We start from the raw sequence: 27,965 nt of genomic DNA on the forward strand, positions 1-27,965 counted from the left end.
TTTTGTTAATTAACATATGAACTTCCTGTATCTGATCATTACCTGTTCACCGATGTTAGTGCATGCTAGAGCTGTACAGCCATCAAAATTGTATCACTGTCATCTTCTTCACTCATTAGCCAAAGCAGATACTGGAGGTGAACAACTATCCAATAAATGTGACTCTGTTGTCCTTCAGGGTTTTTTGTGTGAACCTGCTCCATTTGTATTTTCAGCACTTGCTGACACCTGAATACCGCTTACAAACACACTTCAATTTGTGATATAGTAATGAGTTGTTACAACTAAATCAACAAATTGTACTTACAAGTAGCAAAGAGCTAAAGCTGCATCTCTTATTTCTGCTGAAAAATAATTTTTAAAGGATGACCTTAGGAAACAAGACAAAATTCACTTTGTAGTATTAATTTTTAAATTATTTTCTGAACTGAAATGTGTGAGGTTTGGAGGATTTGAATTTTGCTAAAATAAACTTGCAAGATCTCAATTTGCAGGGAAAAAAAAGAATAATTTGCCTTTCATAACACCTAGAAAACAACTGTCTTCCCAAGATGTACCCTCTACCAAATAATTTTAACCTTGCCCTATTTGGAATACATACACACCAAGGGTACAACCACACTGTAGCCACCATGGTATCTCTGTGTTTTAGCTAAAGGATTTTGGATGAGAACCTGCCACGAAGCTGCCACAGCAGCTCAGAATTCAGTGTAAACTGATACTACTGTCACCAACCAAGCTAGCTAATTTAGAGCTAGCTCGGGTATCTCACCACTACAGACTGCAGGGTAAACCTGCTTCAACAAAGACCCTTTAACGTTCTCTGCACACAAGTCCCCTATGAACCATTCTGCTTCTTAATCTGGTAACTCTGGGAACATGGATGATCTTTGCATTTATAGTTAGGAAGAAGCAACTTCCCATCTGCTCCTCGTGATTTCAGAGTCAAGTTGCTGGAGGTTCAAGGCCATCATTCTCCAAAAAAAAAAAAAGGTAGCATCACATTTTTGGGGAAGAGATCTCTTGAGGTATCCAGTGTAACCTCTCACTTAGAGTGGGACCTTCACAAGTACTAAATCAGATCATCTAAAGCTCTTAAGTAGATGATTTCCCGTTAATACAGAAGAGTAACCAGCATTAGGGCCCAAGTCTTTGCCCATCTTCTGATTTTAAGCTTGTAAGATCAGAGGTCACATTTCTAGAACTGCTATAAGAACGCTGTATCTGGGTGACCTTCATCCAAACCCTGGGGAAAAGACCACAAAGTATTTTTCCACCTGAACATCCCCTGTGCACCCACGGCATTTTTCCATAATTTGCCCTTTGGAGTCACCAAGTTTACTGAAAAAGAAATGCTAACTGAATACACTTATTCCATTTGGCTTCTCCTGTATGTGGGATTGCCAAGAAAAATTGTTATGTATTAAAGCCTTCTCTACCTCTTAAGTTCCTTCTGAAGTCAACTATAAATATTGACTCCCAATCTATTTTCATGTGATGCCATATACAAACTTTATCTGAAAACTGATTATTTCTATTACCAGACCATCAGTTTAGTGTTTTGGTTCCAGTCTTTGAAAAGTGTAATGTCACCTCTTGCTCTTTTCTTCTTTAGGCTATGTAGTGTTTTTAATCTTTCCCCGTTTGGAAATTTCCTTTTCCCAACAGTTTGAGACATTTTCATTTCCACCATCCAGTAACAAAACTCTGATACTTGTTTCTTTTTCAGAAATAATGTAATCAGAACTTGGAGTATGGGAAGCATGTACATGTAATTGATACATTAATGCTTATAAAACCTTTAGGAATTATTTTGCCAGCTCATTTCCACAGTTCACAAAACACTGCTGATTTGCAGACCCATGAGTGCTCTGCAGGTCTGCAACTATTTCATGGACACTTTTAGCTCCATAACATTTTCAGTTAAAAGTACCTTTCAAAAGGGTACATTATTGTCTAGGAGAAGTTGAGGACTGATAGTTACTTATTATTTTTAAAAAATTGGAATCAACAATACTGACAATATAAATTTAAATTGTATTACTAAACTTCTTATCTGAACTGGTAGTTCCTTCAGCTACTGCAGCTATGTCTGAAACTACCTGTACTGATTTCTTTGCCATGGTATGATGAACACAAACTCTTAGCTGCATTTTCAGTTCATGTGCTGCCATACAGTGAGTGTTTCACAAAGATACCTGGGTGATGACTCTATGAATTGGGGCAGTCATTCAGCTACTGTTGCTTTTTTGCATTACCTGTGGGAAATAATTTTTTTAATAATAAATAGAGAAATTATAATCTGATAATAAATTATAAGATAATTTAATACTAAATAATTTGAATGGTCAGAGTTTTTCCACAGCTATCTACCCTAGGAGAGTGATAGACATTGAAACCTTACCCAAATGAACAAACAACTTTAAAAACCAGGAGTAACTTGCTATAGGGCTAATAAAAGATCATTTTGCAATTTTAAGAATACTTGTCAGTACCAGGAAGCAAATATAATTTCTACCATTTTTATCTTTTGTGTCAGTTCTTTAATATTGCCTATGCTCTGTGTAATATTATCCTTTTGTATAAAATGATATAAAATATTTTTTATATTAATAGCATATTGATTATGTTATGTAGAAACAACAAGCATTCCAAGCCATGACTAGGAAGTCATGGAGAGAAAACCCTAAGAATACAGCTTTTAACTATGTCATTTCACATGAAAAGAAGCTCAGAAGGCAGTCACATAAGCTACTAACGGCATTTGAACTTCCCCACCTTTGGGGTTCATCTTCACAAAAGCACTTGTGAATCTGCTATCTTTGGAAAGAAGGAACAACAACAACAAAAAAATCTTCAAAACAACTTCTGCTATTTGTTTCCCAGGGCTAGACTACAAGACACACACACAAAGGAACTCAATAGGAAGCTGAGCTCAGGTGCTGCAGTGGTGGGCACGGTTCACATTCCAAAACATACAGATCAGATTACAGATTGGGTACCACATTATCAAGAGTATTATGGGAAGAATGTACATTCTGGCAATTTCTGCCCTCTGTTGCAATTCTGAGAAAGCATGACAGTATTATAGTACTAGAGAGTACTTCTGCCACAACTACACTTTCAGAACATGTTCACTTGCATTATAAACAGGAAATGTCATTTGTTGGCAGTATCGATGTATTCCCATTTTGGAAGGAATATCTGTAAAAGGGAGGGCCCCAGGTTTAAAATAGCTTTATCCAATAGATAAAGAGAAGGTCAAGCACATTACAGAAGATGTAGATAATGCAAAGCATCTAAGATCATATCTTTGCAGCTGCAGCCATTACTTGCCCAGTCTGTCCTGCGACACAGTCCTCTCAGTCCAAATGTTTCACAGTGGGACACAAATACTTCTCCCTCCCTGTCCAGACAACTCTGTTTACACAATTCAAATAATTTACTAAGAAATAACATTGAAACATTCAATTTTGGGTTGACTGGTTTTGTTTCAGCAAACTGAAAGCAAAAAAAAAAAGCACTCTCAAACTCCTAGAGTACTGTGTAACTACCTACGTCAGACACCTTGAAGACTATTTGTAATAATCCCACTTAGCTAGGACACATGCAGATACTACTCAAGCAAAATCTTGGCTCAAAATGAATCCATTGCTATTTTGGAACTGAATTCTTTTTAAAATCCAAATACAGTTACATTTAAAGGGGCAGTGCAATCTCTTACATCTGCCTATTCCTTTACAGCAAGTCAGTATTGCAAGCCCAGGCTTATAAATACCAAAGGAAGAAACAGTGAGACTGGAAGAGCAAAACTTCTCTTAACAGAGAGAAACTGGAATGATATCTATCCCATGGGAAATTCAGAAGTGAAAGTCACTGAGGTTAACATACAGTGTTCCATGGCTATTTTGAAAACACAATTAGAATAATAAGAATGAAATAAGACTCATTTTCTTAATAATCATATTTAATTGTTTAAACACAGGATTATTTATTTAGTTCTTTTAATATTAAATATTCTTCCTTGCTAGTAAGAGTGACTGAAATATATTGCATGACACAGATTGTGCAGCTTCAGGGGCAGTTCATAGTAACACCTTTGACAGCAGTGAACTATCACAGACTTTCTTACAAACTACCTAATTATCTTGGATCCCCATCTTATCATTGTACTGCCCTCGTTTACCCCAAACCAAATTACAGCCTGGAAGGAGACTGCAGCAGTGATTTGTGTACCTTATCTAATGAATAGTTACATCATGTGGTCAACTCTGGAACAGGTTCAAGAGAAATTAAGGCAGAACCTTGTATAATTGCCCATTCATAAAGAAGATGTGTCAGAACAATGTCACTGATGTTTTGCCTGGGGAGAAAGGGACTCAAGGTCCTGACAATGCACCTAATGACTTTTGCATTCCCATGGTAGCTATACCATTCCTCTTCTCTGTACTTTCGATAAGCTCATGGAGAGTTGCCTCACATTCTCATTTGTAAGAACCCTGGGCATATGTAGCCTCCACCCATTTGGAGGCCTTATATATATAGCATTATTGCCATAATGCTATATATTCATTTATTAATCAATAATGACTAATTATATTTATTAATTTAATTAAAAAATAATGAAATTGTATCTTTTCCCACATAGGCATTAAATCACTTCACAAATGAAGAAAAACATTAATATCTACATCATAAAATCTGAAGAAAAAACAGAGGGATGGATATATGCAGATTCCATGGGAAATGAACATAACTTGCATTGTACAAGCACTACAATGCTTTCTACAGAAAGACCTTCGAAGCTTACAGTGCATGTTGGACTGAGTGCCTGAATTTTGCCAGCTTTTTAAAAAGTGACTTGCTAGATTTCATTACTAAAAAAAGAACCCTGAAAATATTAAGCAAGCATATTCAGAGACCAGAAGGCAAACAAAATTTCCCACATTGTGTTTCTTATAATCTTAAAGCTGGTTTATTAATTTTCTTAAGAATTTGTTTAACAACTGTGACTTTCTGAACTAATTAGAAGCTGAAACTCTTTTGAAGTCATTTATGTTTTATCTTGTGTCTAAATTTGGCCAGGGTAGCTTGAAGTAAAATAGAAAAAAACCATAAGATTGTTTTAAAACAAACATAAGAAGACCATTGTAAAGGAGATTCCAACATTTATTGAATGCATAGGGAGGTGGTTAATGATTGCCATAAAGATATTTGGATAAATGATGTCAGGCTTGACAGGCCAGACAGAACGGTGCTTCAACAGTTAAAGCTTCTTCTCCCTACGCTACGCTGACTCCTCCGCTGCTGCTGAAGGCATCAGGTTCTTCATGCATTTAAAAGAAGGGGCCTGGCAGTGGACTAGTCTGATTTAGGAGCTCCCAGCTGTGAACTTACTGTTTTATCTGAATTCACTTCCTTCAAAATTACAAGCAGGGGTGCTTATCTCACTTAAATCTAGATATTTAAAAATTAGTTAAGTCTGAATTAGTGTATAAAGTAATTTATCCTATCCTACTACAGCTGTTTGAGCTGGTTGGGAAGGATTGCCTCCTGGAGGTGACTCTCTTGCTGTTAAAGAAGACTAGGTTTAATACACATTTGAACAACTAAATAAGCATCTAAATTTCAGTGAGATGGCTTAGGGCCCTACAGCCCACCATCTGCCTTAAGCATGTAAAGTCCTACGTCCAATTATCTGAATATCTTTTGAACATATTTCTAAGTCCCCAAGTCACTTTTGACTTAGCATCTTCCATAACCTCCAAACTACTTTTCTTCAGCACATATTATAAATGCTATATAACTTCCCAAGTTGTTACCACTATAAGAGGCAGACCCAAGTCTGAAGCTGTGTAGACAGTCTTATTTCCTTTTCCAAAATTCACACTATGTAACTTGCGTATGCATAACTTGCGTATGCTTAATAATAGCATTAATAATAATGCTATTATTTTAAATAATTAACAGCAATCAAGACAAGAGCAGATGAAAACAGAAATGGCACAAGCAGTGAATGAGAAGAGAAAGTGGCAATACAGCCCATGCTCCAGTGGAAATCCAGTTCGCACTGTTTTTTTAAATAATCATCAGCCATTGTCACCATCATTCCCAGCTCAGGAGCTTTTAATTTCTTGTTACTGTGTCATGGTGAGATAGATGAAACCTCTGGGATAAGGACATTATCTTCATCTCTTGCATGAGATGATATCACCTGACTGCTGGTATCTGCTGTTAAAAGAACCAAGATATTTTCATTTTCAGGATCCAATAGTAGTGGTGAAAAACAGCCACATTTTGAAACCCTGGACAGGTTTCTGCTCTTTTTCACCCCTCTTTCTAAGTTTTCTATGTACTGATGACCTTAGAAGCTGTGAATTCTGCATGAGAAAGCAAAGAGGGAGAGTGCCTTGCTGTGTAATGCATGTGACAGCCATGAAAAACAGATGCCAGCAGACTACTTACCATTCTGATAATAAGCATGACAGAAAAATGAAAAGAACTGTCTGCCAGAGGGGAACTAGTTTCTCAGAATTTGCAGTGCACTTTTTGACTCCCTGCAACACCAGATCAGTAGCCATAATATAGAACTGTCTGCAGTCACTTCACCACACACCTCTACTCACTACGTTTGTGGTCTGATCTGCAGCAGTTCATTCATCTCAAACCCAGAACTTCCAACATCCATCATTCCTTTTTTGCAGCTGCCCAGTCATTCCCACTATGGTCCCAAAAAACCTCTGCCAATTCCCTCTGTCCTGCCCTGCATCTCTCCCCTCATTTCTGTTCTGGGATCTTCACACAGTTCTGCTTGTGCCATTCGCTTTTACCATATGCCCTGGCTTTTGTAGTTCTGGGCACTCCCAAGGGGATCTGCTCTCAGTCATGTTCTGGACTCCCCCATTACAGACTGGAGTATCCCCAGGTTTTCCATCTCTATCAGTTTTCTGATCATGGCATCAAAATCAGCCAGTGGGTGTGCCTTTAGTTGCCTGGCACTATCCTGTTCTCCGAGGAATACAGCCTTGGGGTAGGATGCAGAAATTCACTGATTATGATCTTTCAGTCCATTTCCTTTCTTCCCTCCATTGGCTCCTTTTTGCCTCAAGGCCCTCACTGCTCCATTTTGGGAATGACTTTACAGCCTCCTCCACCTCCTCATTACAAACGCAGTGGGGTTTTGACCTCACATAGGAGAGTCATCTGATGCAGACAGTGATAACCTTCCTGGTGCTGCCAATTGTCCTGTGCTTCACTGGACCGGAGAGCTGCTTTACTAGATTTCATGCACCAGCTCTTTCAACCTGAGGAGGGAGAAAGCATACATTAACTAGTTTGTCTTATCCCCCTCCCCCAGCCCAATCTGAGAGCAGTGGCCAATGTGCTGTACTGACTTGGATATTTTGATTGTCTTTGCACCTCACACTGGGTCATGTTGCAGAATTAGCTAAGGGAGGAAAACATGAAATATTGAGTCAAAATCCCTAGAAAGAGAAATTTTTGCTATGACTCTGGTTTATCCCATTGTTTCAAATTATTCATCTCTCTCATAGGCTGCTCATTCCCCACCACTCTGGATCCACTGTATGGACAGAGAAATCCATATCCACTGTTCTTTTCTACCTTGGAGCCTCTACTTCAGAGGAGCCCAAGGGCAATCCTTTGGACTACACTAAGAATCCACTCCATTGGCTACAGAAATGCACCTGTATCTCTTGATCTGGTTAGAAAAGTACAGCCTTAGGCAGGAATCTGTTGTCCAGTGCAGTCAGTGTGACAACAAGCAGAAATGTGCATGAGGATTCCAGAAAAGGACAAAGCCATGTGGAGTGAAATTTTTGAATGAAAGTCAGTCCTCTTCAGAAGCAGGAAGTGATGTTAACCTACTAGTGTGCAGGCCAGGGGAGACCAAGCACAAAAAGACTCAGTTCAAAATATGTCCAACTTAGGCACAATATCCAACAACTTTTTAAACAAATCAGTTTAATTAATCTATTGAAGATAGATTTTTATAATGTAGAGCAATCTTTGCCTCCACATGGGGTGGCAGTCCTGACAAAGTGTGATTTAATTCTGGGAATAGAGATGAAGTGGGAAAAAAAGTCAATATTACTTCAATTCTTTCAATCTTTTTTTTCTCTGTCTTTCTTGTGCTGAATGCATACAAATTGAAATTTTCACACATACTTGCACCCACACATACAAAACACTGTAACAGGGAACATCCAGAGAAATACACATACAAGGTCTGAGATGGACAGCTGAATACCCAACTGCTGTCAGCCACACGGAGTAAAAACCCATTTGCTAGACAGTCTGGTTCTGTTCTCCATCTTGTCTTCTTTTTTTAAAAAAGAATTTTGCATTTTGATTTTATGAACTCTTCAGCCATGGAGCTGTGTTTAGGGAGCACTGCTATTATCTTAAATCTTTCTCATTTCACATTTCATCTTAGTACATCCCTTTCCTATTTTCATTACACATATTCTTTACTGGTGAACATATATAACCACAAATGAGAATAAGAACAGTCAGAACTCTCTAAACTCAAGGAAGGATTGCGTAGTTACTCTGTCTCTTTTTAAGGCCACGGCTTCTATTGAATTTGTAGTGTCCGGCACTCAATGTTTCTGCTGCTTAGCCGCAGACTAGCATTTGTGTGACTGCACAGTTAACTGGATCCAAAATTCAGCCATTAGAAAAGTAACCTAATAAAACCTGTATTTAGAATGGTTTTGTCACCTAATATGCCTCTGTAACTGAGCCACACCAACACTAGTGTCAGCACAGGAAAAGATGTAGGACCAAGCGTCCTGTGGCAGGATCCCCATGAGGCAGGAGCTTAGACTTATGCCAGAATAAATATGTCACCATGACCTCAGTAGTAGTATGAGTTTCCACATCTGGCATCTATTTACTTACCCACTTTGGTTAAATAAAGAATTTCAGAGGTGCAGGTGAGGACTTGAAAGTATTCCACATTCCCTGTGAGGAATGCAGAACACCTTTGATATACAATCTTACACTGAATTGGGTACAGATTCCTTTAGATCCAGAGATCTCTGTAGGGAACATGCCCCTTGAAGTTGCTTTACTAGTCACGCTGCAGGACTGAAAATTCCACGTTCCAGTCCCACTCACTCTTACTCTGTCTGATGCGCTCTGTCTTCAGATCTGTTGAAGCTTCTGTCCTTCTCCTGTGTTAGAGTATATAGCTACTGATACCTGGCATATTGATCTCACTCCTTATTACACACCATTCAGCAGGAGACAGTATATAAGAAATTTATACAGCCATGTAATATTCCACCATTCAACTTAATGAATATTTCTGAAAAATTGATCTTCTAAATTCCTGAAGTTGGTTCTAATCACCTAATTGGTTCTAATTGGTTCTAATTGGTTTTAATTGGTTCTAATTGGTTCCTGAAGTTGGTTCTAATCTGGGCTGAGTGTAAAATCTTTTGAAGACTAGCTGGAAAAAAATCCTTTAAAGTTTTGGACAGCAAGCTGAAGATGACCCAAGACCACCACCCGGTGTAGAAATCTCACTGTCTATAAATCAGAGTGTATATATCCTTGCATGTGCTTACTTCTGTAGTGACTTTCATAGGCCTGGGATAATTATTATCTTGATTTGACAAGCTAAATTCCTGACCTGCCTAAATTCCAGACAGGTTTTTGGGCATCTTGGAAAAAAACATTAATATCTTGAATAAAAAGGCCATTACTAATAGTAGAAAAGAAAAGGAAAGGAAAAAAAAAAACCAAATGAAAAGTGAAAGCCTATGGTAACATAAAACTGTATGTAAATTCAGAAAGCGTGGAAGATATTTCATACAGCAAATGATAGTTGGGGTTAAATGTGAGTTTGAAAATAATTAGAAAATTGTCTCCCAGGCTACATGGTGGAAAGTCATCATCAGAGTCCTAAAATGTAGTCTGGACAATTTGGTCTGGCAAAGTGAATGGCAAGGGTTAATAACACATGAGTTTTTTTCCCCCTGTAGAATAGGTGCTTTGTAAGATGAGCTGTTTCTGCATTGATGTTGTTAGATCACCATCTAGAGGACATTTAAAAACACATGCTTGTGATTCTACTGTTGTTTTTTTAAAATTTATTTCTATTCACAGAGGCTGTGTGAGCCAAACAGCATAAAATACTAATAACTGTTTAACCACTAAACTGGGAAAGTCATTACATTTTCCTTTCCCCTCCACTTGCACCAGTCTTATAAAACATTTTTTGTCCAGTTTCAGTCAGTTACTTGTGAGCACTACTTGTAAGGAGGAGCTACAGAAACGTTCAGGATTAAGTGCGATTTTTCACATCAGATGATGTCCTATTGTTATGATCCTAACCCTTTCATTCTATTTCTTTTTAACTTTGGGCAGAGACATGCTCTTATTGATTCCTAAAAGCTTTCACACTCTTTTCATGCTTTAGGGTGTTTTTAGCTACCTATGACACAAAGTCCACAGTGTTTCTGCCTACCACCATATGACACCTCTGTATGTCTGAAGAGCCCAGTGATGTCACAATGTGCCCTGAGTAAGACTGTGGTGCTATGGAAATCCTGACTCCATTAGCTGAAAAGGGTGAGGAGCAAAAGTGTCTTGTGCTGGACAGGAGAATTGGATGGGGGGTAATCCAACCCTGATAGTTTCCCTGGGATTTACCATCTATCTGGTGGCTATGTTCCCAGCCACTTACTGCCTAGTCTTCTCTGATGCCTTCATACCACTGAAAAGCCAGACCATGATACACACAGCCAAGAATGGACAGCAAGAGGGAAACAGTCCATCAGCAGGTGAGAGGATGGGTTGAGGTGAGAGGATGGGATGAGAAAGAGGAGGCTTGGAGAGCAAATAAAGGCAGAATGAGATCAGGTATCGACACAGAAGCTTGGTTTTGCAAAGACAAAAGCAGAAGAGGAATGGAAAGATTTGTGTCAAGGGGCAGTGGGGTCAGATCGTCCCTAAGGAATAGGGAGCCAGCAACTGAGTGTGATAACAAGGCCAGCAGGGCAGGGGCCTCACCTGCCAGGGCCCAGTCCACACAGCCCGGAGCAGGACAAGCAGCACAGGCCTGGGGATGGTAGTCAGGGTCAGACAGGAGGTCACCCGGGAAGTCCATGATGATGAGACAGGTCTGGTTCAAGGAGGAATGCCAGTCAATGTCAGGATCAGACGCAGTGATGGTAACCAGAGTCAGATACAGGCCAGGGACTGCCGAGCCCTACGCCTAAACAGGGCAGAGGATGTGGGAGGAGGCACAAGTTCAGGCTGGTAAGGGCCATTAAAGCCTCTTAGTTCACTCATGTCCCTGACTGCAGCCTCCCCTCTCAGCAGGTCCCCCTCACACCCTACAGAGATCAGAATGGGCGTGCTGTAGAGTGATTTAATTGCTATGGGATGCCATAGGGCAGTTTCCAAGGGTAAAGAGCCAGGAAAGGGATGAGAAACTGTGAAATGGGCATGGCGTAGGGGGGGCTTAAACCCTGGGAAAGGGGAGGGGGCAGGGTGTGAATCAGGTTGCCCATGAGGAGCTTTGGAGGCTCAATAGGCTTGAAAAGAAGGGCCCAGGCCACCCCTGGGAAGCACCAGAGGCTGGGAAGCCAGGAGGGCAGGGAGCTTCACCCAGAATCCTGGGAGCAGCACCCAGGGCCAGGCTGGTCCCTCAGAAGGGATCATAGGTTCTGCTCAGTGGTGCCCCAGTTCTGTGGTGTTCACCTCAGTGCTCAAGAAAGCCCAGGCTAACTTTCTGGGAACAGCGAGGTCCAGCTGTTTCCTAAGGGACAGGGAGCCAGCAGACAAGCGTCTGCTCAGCAAGGATGGCAGGGCAGGGGCCTCACCAGCCAGGGCCCAGTCCCCACAGCCCCTGAGCAAGACAAGCAAGGCAGGCCTGGGGATGGTAGTTAGGTAGTTATAGGTAGGGATAGGTAGTTATTATGTCAAGAATACAGATCATTGGATAAGTCCATAATCATGAGGCAGGCTTACAGTTAAGCCAGGAATAAAAGTCAGCAAGCCAGGGTCAGGATCAGATGCAATGAAAGAAACCAGGGTCAGACACAGTCCCATGACAAGTCCATAATGATAAGCCATATTCAAGGTCAAACCAGGAAGTCAATTTGTAGGTCAAGATCCGGAATAACAGCGTCCGTGGCCAGGCACAGCTGTGATGGAGCTGGAGCTGACGATAGGTATACTTGCAACAGACCATGAATAGAGGCTGGAGACCGAGGCCTGAGCTTAAATGAAGCTCCTGGACCCATGGGCAGAGGATGGGGGTGAAGGTTCCAGGCGAGGCTGATAAGGGCCATTAAGGCCTATTACTGCAGTCATGGCCCTGAAAAGATAAAAGAATGAATCTGGGATGACTCTTACAAGGGAAATGTGCAGGAAAGGAGAAAAAGAAGAAGACACAAAGGAAGGAGAGTGAGGAGAAAGTGATTTCTGAAATAAAAGATTTCAAAAGGCCTTTTTCAGGCAAGAACTCTCTTATTCATATAAGCAATGAGCTTATATGAATATTTCATTGCACTGTGTGGTGTTCTGATATTCATTTTGGGAGAGAGTCATATTTGCCACTGTGGCTGCAGTCTTTCTCATGCCACCTCTCCTACTATTACTCAATGGGATGTAGTCTAATAGTAAAGTTCTTTGTCTAGAAACCAGTGGTTTCTCAAAATAGAGCCATAAGGAAGCAGGCACTTTGTTCCAAGCCAAGCTTCCTCAGAGCATGGTGGAACCAGGAAGCCGGAAGTCCTGTAAGAATCTTAGAGGCAAGAGTTAAAACTTTCTAAGGAGAAGATAAATTCTTAGGAGATCCTACCTGCAATAAGAAGCAAGTGTTCCTAACACACAACTACCTCTAAAAATCAGACTACTGCTTGAGAGAGAGATATTTAAAACAACTTAAATTGCCCTGTGGCGAATCAGTAATCACTGCCCCTAATTCCTGAAAAAAACTGACTGGCTATGTACTGGAAAAGGCAATGGCTTCTGACCCTGATCTGCTATCTTAGGAGCTGTGGCTCACTTTAAGATCTGGCACCTTTTCTGAAGTGACCAGTTCCTCTCAACCTGACAATAGGTTCCTCTTTAGAAAAAAAAAAATAGAGCTTGTGACATGCTGGCCATTCAAGTACTGTTACCTGGGGAGTGTCTGAGACATGCTTCTCTTTCCTCTTCCCTCCTTCTGTCTCTTTGCTCTACTGGACACTTTTCTCCTGTCTGTCATGCAGCAATGAAATTGAGGAAGAAAAATGAGACATTGTCACAGCACCTAGCATACTCAGGAAACGACCAAAGTGCAGCAATTCAGGGAGAACAAGTCTGAGAAGTAAGGCCAGCATGGGAAGAGAGAAAGCAAGATAGGCAACAGTCAGGGAAGAAGTGTGTTGAGAAACGAGTGGGGAAATTGGCCAAATGCATGAGTGAGAAAACGAGGGAAGAGAAAATCAATGGAAGAAAGGCACACCTGTAACAAGAGGATGGGAAAGATTGTGTTGAAAAAAGAAGGGAAAAGACAAAAATCCTCCAAGTGTCAAGCCACAGGAGTCCAGGTTCCACTTAGCAGGGCAAAGGGAGAGAAGTTTGGGCCAGGTTTGCACACTCACATCCATACACATCAAGAAACCACATTTGGGAATGATGAGGATGCTGTGGGGAGGATGAGCATAGAGGAATATATACTGAATAAGGAAGAATAAACACAAGAAAAGAACAAGGGAAGCAGAAAGTGGGAAGGGATATGAATGAAAAGCTGCTTAGTATGAAGGAGAAAATGGACACACAGTAAGGGTGAAATGGAGTTGAAAGTTTAGAAAGCAGGGAGAGAAAAGAGGGAGGGAAGCAGAGGTGAAAAGGATCCAGGTATGAAAGAAGAGAACACGAAGAAAGTTTATTTTGTCCCCACCCACCCCCGGTTACAGGCTGGGAGCAAATGGAGGAAACATTTGTGGCCTCGTCAACAGGGGAAGGAATGGAGGTGATCAACATGGTGCAGCGCGAGGACTCACAGAGACTGAGGAATTCAGCGGTGAAGGATCTGCCGTTGGATCTGGCTCTTTCCCTGAGCACTGGCAGCATTGTTCTCTTTTTTTATGTGTGACATAAAGCATGAAATAATTTCTACGGTCATAGATGATAACAGTTGAACATCTACCTGTGTTTCATTATCATGTACTAGGCAGCATGCCTTCTCTTCACCAACCACATCCCAGGAAACTTGCAGCACTGAGGACAAGGGCAGGGACCTTGTGCACATATTGAAAGTGTTTCCTTCTCTCCTTGGGAAACACAATAAATTACAGAATCACAGAATCACAGAATCACAGAATCATATAGGTTGGAAAAGACCTTTAAGATCATCGAGTCCAACCATAAACCTAACACTGCCAAAAACCATCACTACACCATGTCTCTAAGTACCTCATCCAAACGTCCTTTAAATACCTCCAGGGATGGCGACTCAACCACTTCCCTGGGCAGTCTGTTCCAATGCTTGATAACCCTCTCGGTGAAGAAAAATTTCCTAATATCCAGTCTAAACCTCCCCTGGCGCAACTTGAGGCCATTTCCTCTTGTCCTATCACTTGTTACCTGGGAGAAGAGACCGACCCCCACCTCTCTACAACCTCCTTTCAGGTAGTTGTAGAGAGCGATGAGGTCTCCCCTCAGCCTCCTTTTCTCCAGGCTAAACAGTCCCAGCTCCCTCAGCCGCTCCTCATAAGACTTCTGCTCCAGACCCTTCACCAGCTTCGTTGCCCTTCTCTGTACGCGCTCCAGTACCTCAATATCCCTCTTGTAGTGGGGGGCCCAAAACTGAACACAGTATTCGAGGTGCGGCCTCACCAGTGCCGAGTACAGGGGCACAATCACTTCCCTAGTCCTGCTGGCCACGCTATTTTTGATACAGGCCAGGATGCCATTGGCCTTCTTGGCCGCCTGGGCACACTGCTGGCTCATATTCAGGCGGCTGTCAACCAACACCCCCAGGTCCTTCTCTGCCAGGCAGCTTTCCAGCCACTCTTCCCCAAGCCTGTAGCGTTGCATGGGGTTGCTGTGGCCCAAGTGCAGGACCTTGCACTTGGCCTTGTTAAACCTCATACAATTCACCCCAGCCCATCGATCCAGCCTGTCCAGGTCCCTCTGCAGAGCCTGCCTACCCTCAATTCTCAGTAAATAATTAGTAAATAATTCTCAGTAAATAATTCTCAGTAAATAATTCTCAGTAAATATACCCTCAATAAATTCTCAGTCCAAGACTCATGCAATTTTTTTCTAAGCCAGACCTCCTTTCTTGCATTTCCCATATGCTCTTTGTGTAAAAACATCATCATTAGTAATAAACAAGAATTGATTCCACACACCAACTTCAAGGGTGACCCTGTCTTTTAAACCGAATATTCATAAATTCATCATACATTGTAAGAACAAGAAAAAATTGCATATTCCAGGGAACTGTCCCCCCCCATACACTTAACAAGATAGATACAAGAAAAGTTAAAGACCCCTCAAAATACAGACTGTCAAAACTTTTGCTTTTTCTATACATTATAAGCAAAGAAACCAAGTAGTCTCAGTACACTGAAATAATTTCTATATTATACACAAGGTCTGGTACAATGTTAATTGCTATTAGTATCTAAAAGAAAGACAGTTTAGACATGGTGCTAGGATAAAATTGATTAAACTAGTGGAGGAAGAGTATACACTGTTTAAATGGTAAAGATAAGCACAAGCCCAATTTTGTTATTTTTTATGATGGGTAAATCAAATTATTTTGAGGTATTATTATTTATTACTTGTGAAGTTCAGCTAAGAACTCCAGTTGTGCTAGGAACAGTACAAATACAGAACAAAGAAACAAGCCTGGTCATAAAGAGTTTGCAATCAAAGTAATTTTTTTTCCTCTGAAGCAAACACTTTATTAATATTTTAGTTAATTAATGAAAACAAAATCTCTGAACAGTCTGTTCTTGGAAAACATTTTGCTGCATTGGTCAGTACTTGGAAAGGATTAACACAGTTATTAGGATTTTCAAAATTTTTATAATGCTTACATTGATAAGGGATGTTTCCACTTGCCATTACCTATTACACAAACAATTCCCAGGCAGCCAATATAATAAGTAAAATAAAAATGCTCCCATAATTAAGAACAGTTTGAAAAGAATGCAAAAGGTAGGAGTATTTTTTATACTTATTAACTTTGGTAAATTTTAGAACATTGCTATAAATTTTCTAATTATCAGAACCTGAAATTAATGTAATTATTATGTTGCTCTTGAGAATATGCTTTAAGCACTTCTCCTGCTACCCTAAATTATATCACTTCTTACTCTTTTCCCTCTAAAGTAAATTAATACCTAAAATTCTATTTCAAGTAGAAAGTAAAAATCTAACAGCAGCTCTACTCCTCTGTTTGGATGGTAAATATTTACAAATGTACAGATGAGAGAACTTTTAGGCATGAGAGAACCAGGTTCAGGATCCAGAAAATTTCTTGGAATTCTAGTTGTTCAGTCTTCAGAGACTTCTAGAAACCCTTGTGACTCTCCCATACTCCACCCTCAACCATATCCTCAACGCTAAATAGAAACTTAAAAAAGAGAATCTTGTTGAAAAAGAAAGAAAGAAGAAAGAGAATCTGTTCTCAGCTCCCAATCCCCCTCCCTCTAATGGGGATGCTTTCCTCTTTCCTCTTTTCTCTCATAGGAGTTTTGCTGATGAAACAAAAACAGAACAGGGAAGGCCTTCAGTAACCTTCATTATTAAGTGATTTATCTTTCAGCCTAGAAGCTGGAGCCACTGAGTCTTTCCTACTACCTATCTCCATTTATTGGCAGAATAAGAGAAGAGGATTCTTCCCTCTCTGGTAACTGACGTGTGGTTTGCATAGTAATCCATAGGATTTCCCTAAGAGCCAATCTTATATGAACAAGTCTTAGAGCTTCAGCTTATTGCCCTGTCCATTCAACATGACTGTGAGGCTGCTGGAGTAGACAGCAAAATGCACTGAACAGAGGAACTGATAATGTAACGGTCCTTCTGTTTACAGCTCCTCAGAAGTTGTTGCCTACTAGAGACTGGCTAGTCATCTTGCTACCTTGGCACTTGCTAAACTCCAGAGTTGTTGCATCTGGGACAGAGTGCTGAGAGCAGGAGGCGGAGACCCTCTTCCCTTATGAGATCAGTTTAAGAATTTTGCTACCATCAACTGCTGAGGAAAGGATAACAAGAAAAGGAAGGTAGAGGAGTGAATAAGAGCACCATGTCACCCTAGGGGCCCTGAGAAGATGGTCATACTTTCATGGGTCAGGCCTTCCTCTCCCTGAGGTCATACCTCTCTTCCTCCTTTTCCATGCAGATTACCAGATGTGGCATTTGTTGTCTGGGTTCATTGGGGTTCCACTGGAACAGTGGAAGTGCTTGGCAAAATCCTGGCTGTTGCTGACAGGCCCACAGACACGAAGTGGCAAGGGACTGTGCGGATCTGTGTTCAGGGAAGACTCTAGTTTCTCAGGATCCTGGTGTCCACACATTGCCTGAAAGGAAGCAAAACAGAAAAGTCAGTTTGGCTGAAAGTCCTCATGTGAACAAGACTTAAGGCTCCTCATGCCTCTGCACATGTGACTGAGGCTGCTGGAGTAAACAAGAAAACACACTCACATGGGTGCCAACAATGTTCAGATCTTTACCACCACAATTTCTGACTGTTTTCCCTTTCCCTGAACTTCTCTGTCCCAATTTCCCTATCTGGCAAGCCATCTGCTCTTTTTCTATACCGCATAGTCCAGAACACAGGGAATTTAGACCACCTTGGAGTTTAGGCTCATGCAATCTTGGACTCCATCTAAAATAATGGTATAGATGTAGTCTCAGTGTCTAGATTCAGCTTCTTAAGCAGAAGCAATGAGTGCTTATCAAGAAAGGAGAGCACTTACACAACATCCCATTACTACTTGAGAGATTGTGGGGAAGGTTATGTGACTTTACTGGTGTTAAACTGGCAATCCAAGTCTTCACTCTTGTGATTTCAGTCTTTATTCATTGCCAAATGATCCAGTAGCTGCCAGATAGCCTCTGAAATGCAAACCTTGCTGCCAAGACCCAATAATCTGTGATTTCAGAACTGCTTTTCTACACATGGCTCTGACCTAATGTCAATACACGCACAAAACTTTTCCCTTTGCGCAATTACAGTGACTTATAAGGGTGTGACTTTTCTGAGCACAGAAATCCAATGATCTATCATGAGGAACTGAACTGCATAACTATACACAACTGCACAACTTTGCACAAATCCTTAAATCAGGTTCCCACAGAAATCTTGAACTATGTGTGCATATACTTATAGTTCTTTATCTCTAAATAACATTCTAAACTCTTTTTTTCACTATCAGTGAAAAAAATGACATGACATCTAGTTATTCACCATGACAGAGAGGCAGATGAAGGAAGGGATGGAGAGATACACGCCTTTTCCAGTAAAATTCCACTTTCCATGTGTAAGATTGCTCACAAAAGCGAAAAAGTACTCAGAAGCTGGCAATGAAGCATGCTTTCCCTGACACAACTTGTCTGCTACAACTGAATTTTGGTAGATTTCAGAGCTTTGTAAAAGATATATTTGCAGACAGGCCTTTTGTTAGCTTTGAGGCCCATAACAGGGTAGGGACCCTGTATGTGAATTTTAGCATTCTAAATAAGATTCTGGATCTCCCAGAAACATCAGTTATTCCCAGTTCTGTGCAGAGGGATAAAAGTGATTGAATATTGAGAAAGACAAACTGTAATAGTCTGGAAGACAATGGAGAGTGAGAGAGAGACATGACTAGCCTAGAATTCATTACATGAGCAAAACTGAGGTAGAAAAGCTGGTCATTTGAAAGTCCAATCTTAGGTAAATCCTTCTCTTCTTTGTGCTTTTTCAGCCAATTCTTATAGGCCTGTGGAGAGAGAAAATTAATAATAATAAATCCCCCTTCAGATAGTGTCCCAAAACCATGTCTTCCGTCAATGAAATACATCAATCTAATATATATTTAACAAATTAGCAAGTTTATATCTTGCTCTCCTCACTCTGAGGCTCCCTGCTGCTGGCCATGCCCCTAATACCTCTAAGATGGGAGAATAACAACATAACTCCTTTGCTTCCCATTTCAGACACTACCACACACACATCATCATAAGAGAAGATATGGTGACTGCACTATGAAAGAATGAAAATTACTTTCAAAAAAGTCACAAATATTTGAATAAAAATTAAAAGACTTTCTACCTCCCAGCATTCTTTGTGCAAGAATGTAACAAGTACCATCTGCGACCTAGAGATCTCAGAGCACCCTGACTCAGTAATTAATTAAACTGCTGAACTACTGCATGAAGAAATAAAAAATTCTCTCTAGACTAAAGTATTGCTGCAAACATCATTATGGAGTCATTTTACCACCACACAGCTGGTTCATGTCTCAGCTTAGTTCCTCAGGTATAACATAAACATATAAATAATAACATGCTTTTTTATGCATGACATAAATGGGGAAGTAAAGAAAGGCCCACCCCAGAACTGGTGAAGGGGAGAAGTGGTCTTACATGGAAGTAGTGAGGTTATGAGCAAAGGTTCGTGAGGAACCTATGTCTGGAATAGCAGAGGACACGCAGGGCATATGCTGCACTGGCACAGGTGTGCAAGAAATCTGGAACTGGAGCAGCATGTAGGAGAGAGATGCAGCAGAGCAATCTTGTGACATGGTGGTTGAGTTGTGTGGTGAGACTGTGAGATTAGAGAAGTAAGTAGACTACAATACCTGGTAAGCGATGGCGAGCCCTCCAGTGTCAGCTGTATTCTCCAACAGTGTAAAAGTACCATTGACCTTAAATCCATAGCTTTCATACTGTTCAACCAAGCAGTCTATAGATTTCTGTAGTGCACTCCTGTTGCATCTAGGACAGCCCCCAGGCAGCACTGTGGGGAAAAAAAAAAATCCTAGAAAGTAAAGGTATTTCTGGCATTCACCTGTATTCCTCACATTAATCACTGAGTCTTCAGTCATCATGGCCTGGAATGGGTTTTCCTTAGCTTCATCTCCCTTAATAATATATGTATACATTCATATAGGGACCAGGATTTAAGATCCCCTGAGGGAAAGTACCACTGGGGACCTAGAAGAGTAAACAAAGACACCACAGCCAGTACCCACCATAACCATAGAATGTGTGAAGAAGTTCATGTGCCATGAAGACCCCGATGGCTCCAAAGTTCACAGCACTGAAAAATAAACATGAAAAGAGTGCTTTTGAAAAGAAAATGAGGGTAGGTGAGCATTCTTTATAGCCACTGAGCACAACTGTGGGCTGCACAGGAGCATTCTACTCTGAGAGCACACAGAAGCACTTTCTATTTATTGTCTCTCAGATGTGGTACAGTGTAAAAATACAAATACAAGTGTAAATTACTCTACCAATGCTTAAAATTGTACTATGAGTTTGCATGAAAGTATTTGTAGCTAATAAGCCATCATAATAATGATGCATCTGTGAATGAGATTCTGCCTTTATTAACTCTAATGACATATATTGTTGTTGAGATATGTCCTTATTTCCCCACTGCTGGCTGAACTGCTGCACAAACAGTAACTGCAATGATAATCATACAAAAGCAGGATGGTTGGAGAAGCAATCTTGCAACAGTGTCTAGTGAAAAATGATACATAAAACTGGCAAGGCAAACTAAAATCATGAAAGTTTGACTACAGTTACTCTGGTCTAACATTGGTGATCTTGCTACAAGCAAGAGGTTGTACTAGAGACCTCCAGTTCTTTCCAATCAGAATTTCTATGATTCTATGCAATGAATTTACAAATAGTCACACAAGTAAGGGTACACTCAAAATGCATTTCCATAATATTAAATGATGGGCTAATTTTTTCTTTACATGCACTGATTAATGCTGCTGAAGCATGAAATGATTGTAGTAGATCATTATTACATCACTGGGAACTCAGTAGGAAGTGACAAGAACAGAACAACTTATCTTCTCTTAGAACTGCTCTTTCAGAAGCTCTGTAGTTGATAACTTATAATTGTTGCCCAGAGAAGTTGTGGATGCCCCATCATTGCAAGTGGTCAAGGTCAGGTTGGATGGGGCTTTGAGCAACCTGATCTAGTGAAAGATGTCCCTGCCCATGTCAGGGCGGTTGGACTAGATATCTTTAAAGGTCTCTTCCAAATCAAACCATTCTATGATTCTATAACAATTGTACTGTTTTGCTGACTTCTTATTTTAAAAATTATCCTCACAGTCACCTGAATTGGCTTTTGTCAGTAATTGGCTTTTGTCAGTAAAGTTTAAACTTTGGAGCATCACAAAACACTGAATACAAAAGAAATAAGAAGCTGTAGACACTTTTTCAGAAAGGAAGAATATGGTAAGTGACAGCCCATACCACTGGAAAAAATATTTTTTTCTATTACTCTTTTGAGGTGTCCTGTTCTTCATACTATAATGAATTCATGAAATACTGCAAGCACTAGAAGATGTCATACAACTAGTGGTAGAAGACCACCATGGAGAAAATAATTACTTCTAACTGAGATGTGTTTCTTTCAAACTTCAGCCTCTTGCCACAGTGTGAGCTTATCTTTCAGTACAATGGGATTAGGAGAAATATCTATCCATTATCATGAAAAAAGGACATCAAATAATATTTTTACAGTCAACTGTTTACAGTCAACAGTGCTTTTAATATCAGAAAAATATTGCTTAACAGATCTGCTCCATATGATGAAAGAACCCAGCTATAAGAGTATGGTCTACAGTGGTGTCATTTTTGCAGAATTAAAAATGTATTTGCTTATTAGAGAAGGTTTCTTTAAAAAAAGGAAGATAAGAACTTTGTTTGGTCCATTCTGACAAGAAGTTGCTCTGTGGATTAGATTTCTATGGGTTAGATTTCAGGAATTCTTGGAATCTAGAAAATGAGAGGCAAAGGTGAAATGTCGTCTTTGCAGTTAACCTACATGAGACTTCTGCCTCTTTGCTCTGCAGTAATATACTTGGCTTAGCTTAGTTTCACCTAGATTCTGATTTTGCTCCAGCAGAGTCAATGATCACACTCTTTCAGAATTCATAAGGCAGTAACCATTTGGCTTTACAAAAAGCTATTTTTCCCCCTTTTACTGTGTCTTTCTGGGATGCAGTAAGAAAAAGACGTTAAAGACAGACCCGTTAAAATTCTTCCTGGAAACATGGTGCAGCCAAGGTACTACATTCAGCTTCCACCTTTGCAGCCCCTCCATACCTGGGAAACTCCATGTGGAAAAAAGGGCTGCGGAACATTCCAGCAGGAAAGACCACCATGTGGTGCCTTATTGAGTAGTATGAATGCACAGTCCACGGGGACACATGCCAGCTAGAAGCAGAAAAAGAGAAATGAGAGAAGATATTAACTCCTTGTCTCATACCGTGCTCCTTTCCTCCACTGGGCTTGCAAAAATGGTCTGCTCAGTACAACTGTTCATACAGCAGCAGCAAATTATGAAATTCACATTATCTAGAGTTAAAGGTGTTTGAAATGAACCTTCACTTGTTTACAGATGGTCAGAGCTAGTAGCTTAGCTTTCACACACACTAAGGGATTCACCTTCACAACTTCCCTGTCAAGCAAGTCAGGATTAGTAACCTCCTGTGAAGTCCTGCACAGAATTCTCTTCAGGCGGTGTAAGGTCCCAAGCATGCCTGTCAGTGCTGCCTGCCTTCTGAAGCATCCTATGTCCTGCCTTTGAGGTGACCCTGCCAGCATTCATGTCATCACAGTGCTTTGCTGTTTGCTTTGCTGCTAAGTTCAGGAGAATGAGCTATCCCCATTACTCAAGGGCTCATGGGTAAAAAGATTCCTTCTTCAGGGGTTTGGGGCTCCCTTCACAATGGTGGGGGTTTTTTGGTAGCATGAGCTCAGGCTGAATACAAGACAGGCTGCCAGATTCAAGGCTTTTTTAAGCAGGCTGCAGCAATGCAGCCTTGCAGCAAAGAGGGACGACAGCATCTTGTCTTGCATTAGAAGTGTCACTAGCAGGTCAAGAGAGGTGATTATGCCCCTCTATTCAGGACTGGTGAAACCACATCTGGAAGTACTGTGTCTGGATCTGCCCCCTGCCCCCCCTGCCCTCCCCCTTCTTCCCCAGTAAAAGAGAGACATAGACATACAGTTGGACACAGTCCTGAGTGACCTGCTCTAGCTGATCCTGCTTTGAGCCGGAGGGTTGGTCTAGGTGATCTCCACAGGTCCCTTCCAACCTCAGTTACTCCACAAGTGTGTGATTCTGTTATATTTTTCAGATCAGTATCTGACACTTACTTATCCTGTGAGTGATGCTGAAGGAGTTTCAAGTAGGAATTTTCCCTCAGTACTTTCAAGCAAGCCACCACATTGAGGAAAAAAGTGTCTTCATTTATCTCCAACTGAGGGAAGAGACAGGTAATGTGACTGTCATAGGACATGAGTGAGGCATGAATTGGACAGTATGAGAAAGAGAAAAGTCCCACAGGTCAAAAAAGGGTTCATCAAAAGACAAACCAATTGAATACTTGTGTTTTTTTCTGTCCCAGTTCTAAAGACCTTCAATTTAAGATATGACAGGAATATTATCTGCAAGCCAAACAGAACATATAAGCAGGTCACAACCAATTTCCATCAGGCCAGCCACTCTAAATAGGAGACAGCACAGGCAACATACAGAAGCAATAGATAAAGGTTCTCTGGGTCCATATGTTCTCAGAAAACGAACAGTAGGAAATGTGCATTGCTCCAGAGGCCATAGCCTCTTTTAGCAGCAGACAAGATAGCAGTTGGTACAGGTAAACTGCCAATAATGAGGCAGGCATGTTTACATTATATAGCTCACATTCTGGTATTCCAGGTTCACTTTGGCAGTCTGGAGTATGTGAGCTGGATAGCCAATCTCCACTTGTAGTTTGGAAACCTAAAATCACAATAAACAAACAGATGAACAAAAAGAAACATGACCAATAGGAGGCTTTACATTCTAGAAGTTCTTTTTAAACTCTATTTCTAAACAACCTAAATATGATCTGTGAATCAGCCCTTCAAAATGACAGCTACTCTTTTTCAACAAGACATCTCTTGCTACTTTGCTTTCTTAACTCAATGACCTGAGGCTAATGTTGTTCTACTCTTCCTTTATAGCATTGTTTTCTGGCATTCAGCTTTGTAGATTTTAGCCTCTCTAGGTGTATAAAACTGAATTGTATCTCAATACAATTAATTCAGAGTATCTATGGACAAACAAACACTGAGCCTCTCTATGCCTACACATCAATGTATGATCACACGTGCATGATGGCACTTATAAAACCACCTACAATTTTCAGTGTGTATAAGATATCTATTTAAGATTGTGTGCCTGTAGAAGCAGATAGGAATATGTAAAGTTGCAGGCCCCTTCCATTCCTTCTCCAAAGGCTTCAGGGAAAGGAAGGCCTCAATAACTTCTGCCTTCTGCACGCACCAAGACTTTAGCCTGTTGGCGAGTCTGTTCATCCATCCACTCCAACTGATCCAGTTGACCATAGAGGGCATCTTGGATCTCAGAGAACATCTGCTCAGCCTGCCATGGAGAAAAGAAGGCACGGTCAGAACTGCAGAAAAACATTGTTCAGGCTTAGCTACCATCTTCCCATGTTCCAGCAATTCAATCACAGAATAACTGGGGGAAAATTCCTCTTCTTGTGATGAAAGAGGACATTTCAGTTTCCACAATGATTTAGGCTTAAGTTATTTGGCATCCAGTGGTTCCTCACAGGGCTCACCATTATCTCCCACACACCTTTTCATCTTGATTCTCACGGTAACTAAGAGGGAAACATAATTATTTTTCATTCAGTCCCTGTTGGGATAGGAATGGTCCAAATGATTGCCCCACTTCTTGAGTGAAATGAAAATTCAGCATCCACAAGTATTTCATGCTAGTGTGTCCCTCTCTGAAGTTACGGCAATCAGTCTCTCCTTCACAAAATTATGTTTAGTGCACTCAGCTTTGTGCTTCACTACACGTAGTCCTAGTTTTCCCATTAACTTTTCTTGGGGTTATTTACTCTTGTCACTTTACAAACTGCAAACTCTTTATAAAACCTGGTGCCTACACTAACTTCCCTCAAAAGAAAAAGGAACTCTGATCATCAAAGGGAAAAAAAAATCTTTTCCACACTACAGGCAAGTGCTCCTTTTAGTGTGGATCCACTCAGAATGTTTCGGCATTGATTCATTTCTGTACAACTGGTCATATGATGGCTTTGCAATTGAAAATCTTATTTAAATATGTCAGATTGGTGATGAATACTGTCAATACTAACTGTCATTCCAGGAAGCACACTGAGGTTGCATGCATTTGTAGGGCTGTGATAGGTATTGGTGTTGCACACATGACTTTGCTAACAGTTGAGATAAAGATAACAACTGGTAATTTAGCACTGATTATTCTAGCAATGACAGCAACGTCTTGTTCTGACATCTTTCATTCCCAAAAAAGGAGGGGAAGTATGTAAGTATGGGAATATATAAAAAGGTATAAAACCTACACATGATTTTGCTGCCTTGATGTGGTCTTAAGTTGGCATGTCAAAAAAAGAAATAGATGAAGCTGAGCTCTGCTTGGGGGTTAGGAGGATGAATACCTACAAGTTTCTTGGTCTGCTGAGGGAAAATTTCTTGCACAATCATCTGCCCTAGAACTGGCTCAAAGAAAGAGCTGGTATCAGTCAAGCACTTCCTCCAGCGCTCAGCTGGGATCTGTAAGAACAGAGAAATAAATAGAGACACATGAGAGTGAGGACAAAGAGATAAGATGACAGTAAAAAGATATGTAAACGTGCAGTCAGTAGCATATACACTGCTATCTAAAAAATGACAGCAGTGAATGATAAGTAATGTAGTTCCATTTAAGCTACCTCAGAAAACTTTAATCAAGTAAAACATTGATTTCCTTATGATTTACTCCACTTACTTTCACACAAGATGAAGATTCATATGCTAGTTTAGACAAATACATAGAAGAAAGGTGACTATTGTTCCCTATCCCATGATACAGTGCACTTAGCTCTCTAAAGTTTTGTGTCATGTCTACTCCCACATTTCTTTGAGAAAAAGGAAGCATTTAATAGCCTAGTGAGAGTAGTTTTCCTCCCTAAATCTAAGAAACTCCATCCAGACAAGGCATCAAGAGAACATCCAGAAGGGGTGTCCTAGGGTGTTCAGCTGCTGGGGAGGCTGAAGAAGATGGTTAAAGGCTAACTCACCATTTTAGATCCCATTTTCCCATAAAGAATCTTAGATAGCTCCAGGCGTGCATCTTGGAATCGACTGTCAAGGGCTGGGGAGAGATTCCCAACCAGACAAACAATCATATAAATGTGAAGGACCCTGTAGGAAAATGACATTTTAAAAGACTGAAGATTGAAGGCTGGTCACTATAAACACAGAGGCGTGGCAAGTGTCAGAGGAATAATTTGAGGCAGAGGAACCCTAGTAACCTGAACAATGACAACAAAGTACTCTGAATGGACTACACCTGCAGCTTTTAAAGGAGGATGATTTGACATGAGTCAACCAAAGAAACTCTCTCCCCAGAAGACCGAGAAGACTCAAGGGGCAATTGCCTGCTGGGACACAGGATTCTTTATGGGAAGCAGGAGAAAGAGCATTTTTAGAATTGCGTGAAACTTATTATAGAATATTTTGAGGGGTCTGTGGGATTCTGTGAGAGTTATTATGGGGTGTTTATGGGAAGGACCAAAGGCAGGGAAAGAGAAGGATCGTGGTGGATTGTGGGGGAACACGTGTGGGAAAATGGAGAGGAAGTGTGGTAAGAGGGAATGGTTAAGCGTAAACTTGTGGCTTGCAAGGACGTCTGTCTGATTGAGCCCTGCACATGGTCACAAGAACCTGTCCTATGTTATTAAATGGGATTCTTACATAACATTCTATTCTGTGTGTGTGGATGGGACTGGATACTGGAGAGACAAGGAGTCCGAGAGTTGACTACTGGAGGGACTTTGGTTCAAGCTAGCTGCTTGAAAGAGCAGGGGTCAGAGAGTTGGCGATTGGAGAGACTAGAGGTTTGGACCAGCCACTGGAGACATCTGCTTGTATATGCACATTTGTAATAGGAAGAGACCAGAATACCAGCAACCAAAGTAGGGCTGCAAGACTCAAGGGCTCATATACCCGGGTACCAGCAGCTGTAGACACCAGGGGATCTAGGGCCAGCTTCTGGGCAGATTGAATATCTAAGAGCAGCTATTGGAGTGATCCATATTTTGTGTGTACATATTTCACTAGTATAGACCAATCCTGATCAGCTGGAGAGGAGGAATAGGATCAGGCTGTCTGAGCTGTTCATGTTTGTATGAGTGCTATAGGTGGGTGGGTGCCAGTAAAGGCACTGTGTTCCATCTCTTTTGATCTGTGTGACACATATGTACATATATTTATATGTGTGTACATATATAGTGTGTGCATGCACAAGCCTATTGGGAATATATGCTAAGCCTTAGTACTGGCTAAACCCGTGGACAGAGAGCCACAGCAGCCTTGAAATTGTTAGGTTACTGAATTCAGAAGCATCTAACATAGACCTCTTTAATTTATGGTATCTGAAGTTAATATTTCTTGAGGCATCAACAACAACAACCATAGATATTGACTCTTACCTTTCCTTGTGCCATTGTTCGATGAGCTGTGACATGCCTCTTAAGTAATCCATGTCATGCACCGCAATTGGCTGAGAGAGGTTTATTGGCATAGGATGGAAGACAGCCTGGAGACATGACAGCCAGTCAATAGCAGGTGCCTTTTCCTAGAAGTAAAACAAAGCTTACATGCTGAACTATGAATATAAATTGACTGACAAGAAATAGGGAAACTGGGATAGT

General features: G+C 40.8%; 1 protein-coding gene across 16 annotated transcripts in view; it reads right to left on the reverse strand.

Moving 5' to 3' along the window:
- Positions 1–2,649: 2,649 nt before the first annotated feature.
- The window catches only part of KEL (Kell metallo-endopeptidase (Kell blood group)), a 37,905-nt gene continuing 12,589 nt past the window's right edge, over positions 2,650–27,965 (reverse strand). For 2 of the 16 annotated variants that reach the window (XR_012776866.1, XR_012776867.1), the window contains exons 8-20: positions 27,744–27,889; positions 26,331–26,454; positions 25,714–25,824; positions 24,545–24,643; positions 23,921–23,998; positions 23,374–23,477; positions 22,318–22,428; positions 20,217–20,284; positions 19,824–19,981; positions 18,867–18,962; positions 17,357–17,558; positions 7,395–7,447; positions 2,659–7,304 (exon numbers count right to left, since the gene is read on the reverse strand). Coding sequence is in view for 5 of the 16 variants with exons in the window: in XM_075509945.1 (XP_075366060.1) it covers positions 17,382–17,558; positions 18,867–18,962; positions 19,824–19,981; positions 20,217–20,284; positions 22,318–22,428; positions 23,374–23,477; positions 23,921–23,998; positions 24,545–24,643; positions 25,714–25,824; positions 26,331–26,454; positions 27,744–27,889 (1,272 nt within the window). In the remaining 11 variants the exon portion in view is untranslated. The other 14 variants (XR_012776852.1, XR_012776855.1, XR_012776856.1 and 11 more) reach the window with 14 other exon arrangements.

This window comes from Mycteria americana, chromosome 1 (assembly GCF_035582795.1).
Source record: "Mycteria americana isolate JAX WOST 10 ecotype Jacksonville Zoo and Gardens chromosome 1, USCA_MyAme_1.0, whole genome shotgun sequence".
Lineage (NCBI taxonomy): Eukaryota > Metazoa > Chordata > Aves > Ciconiiformes > Ciconiidae > Mycteria > Mycteria americana.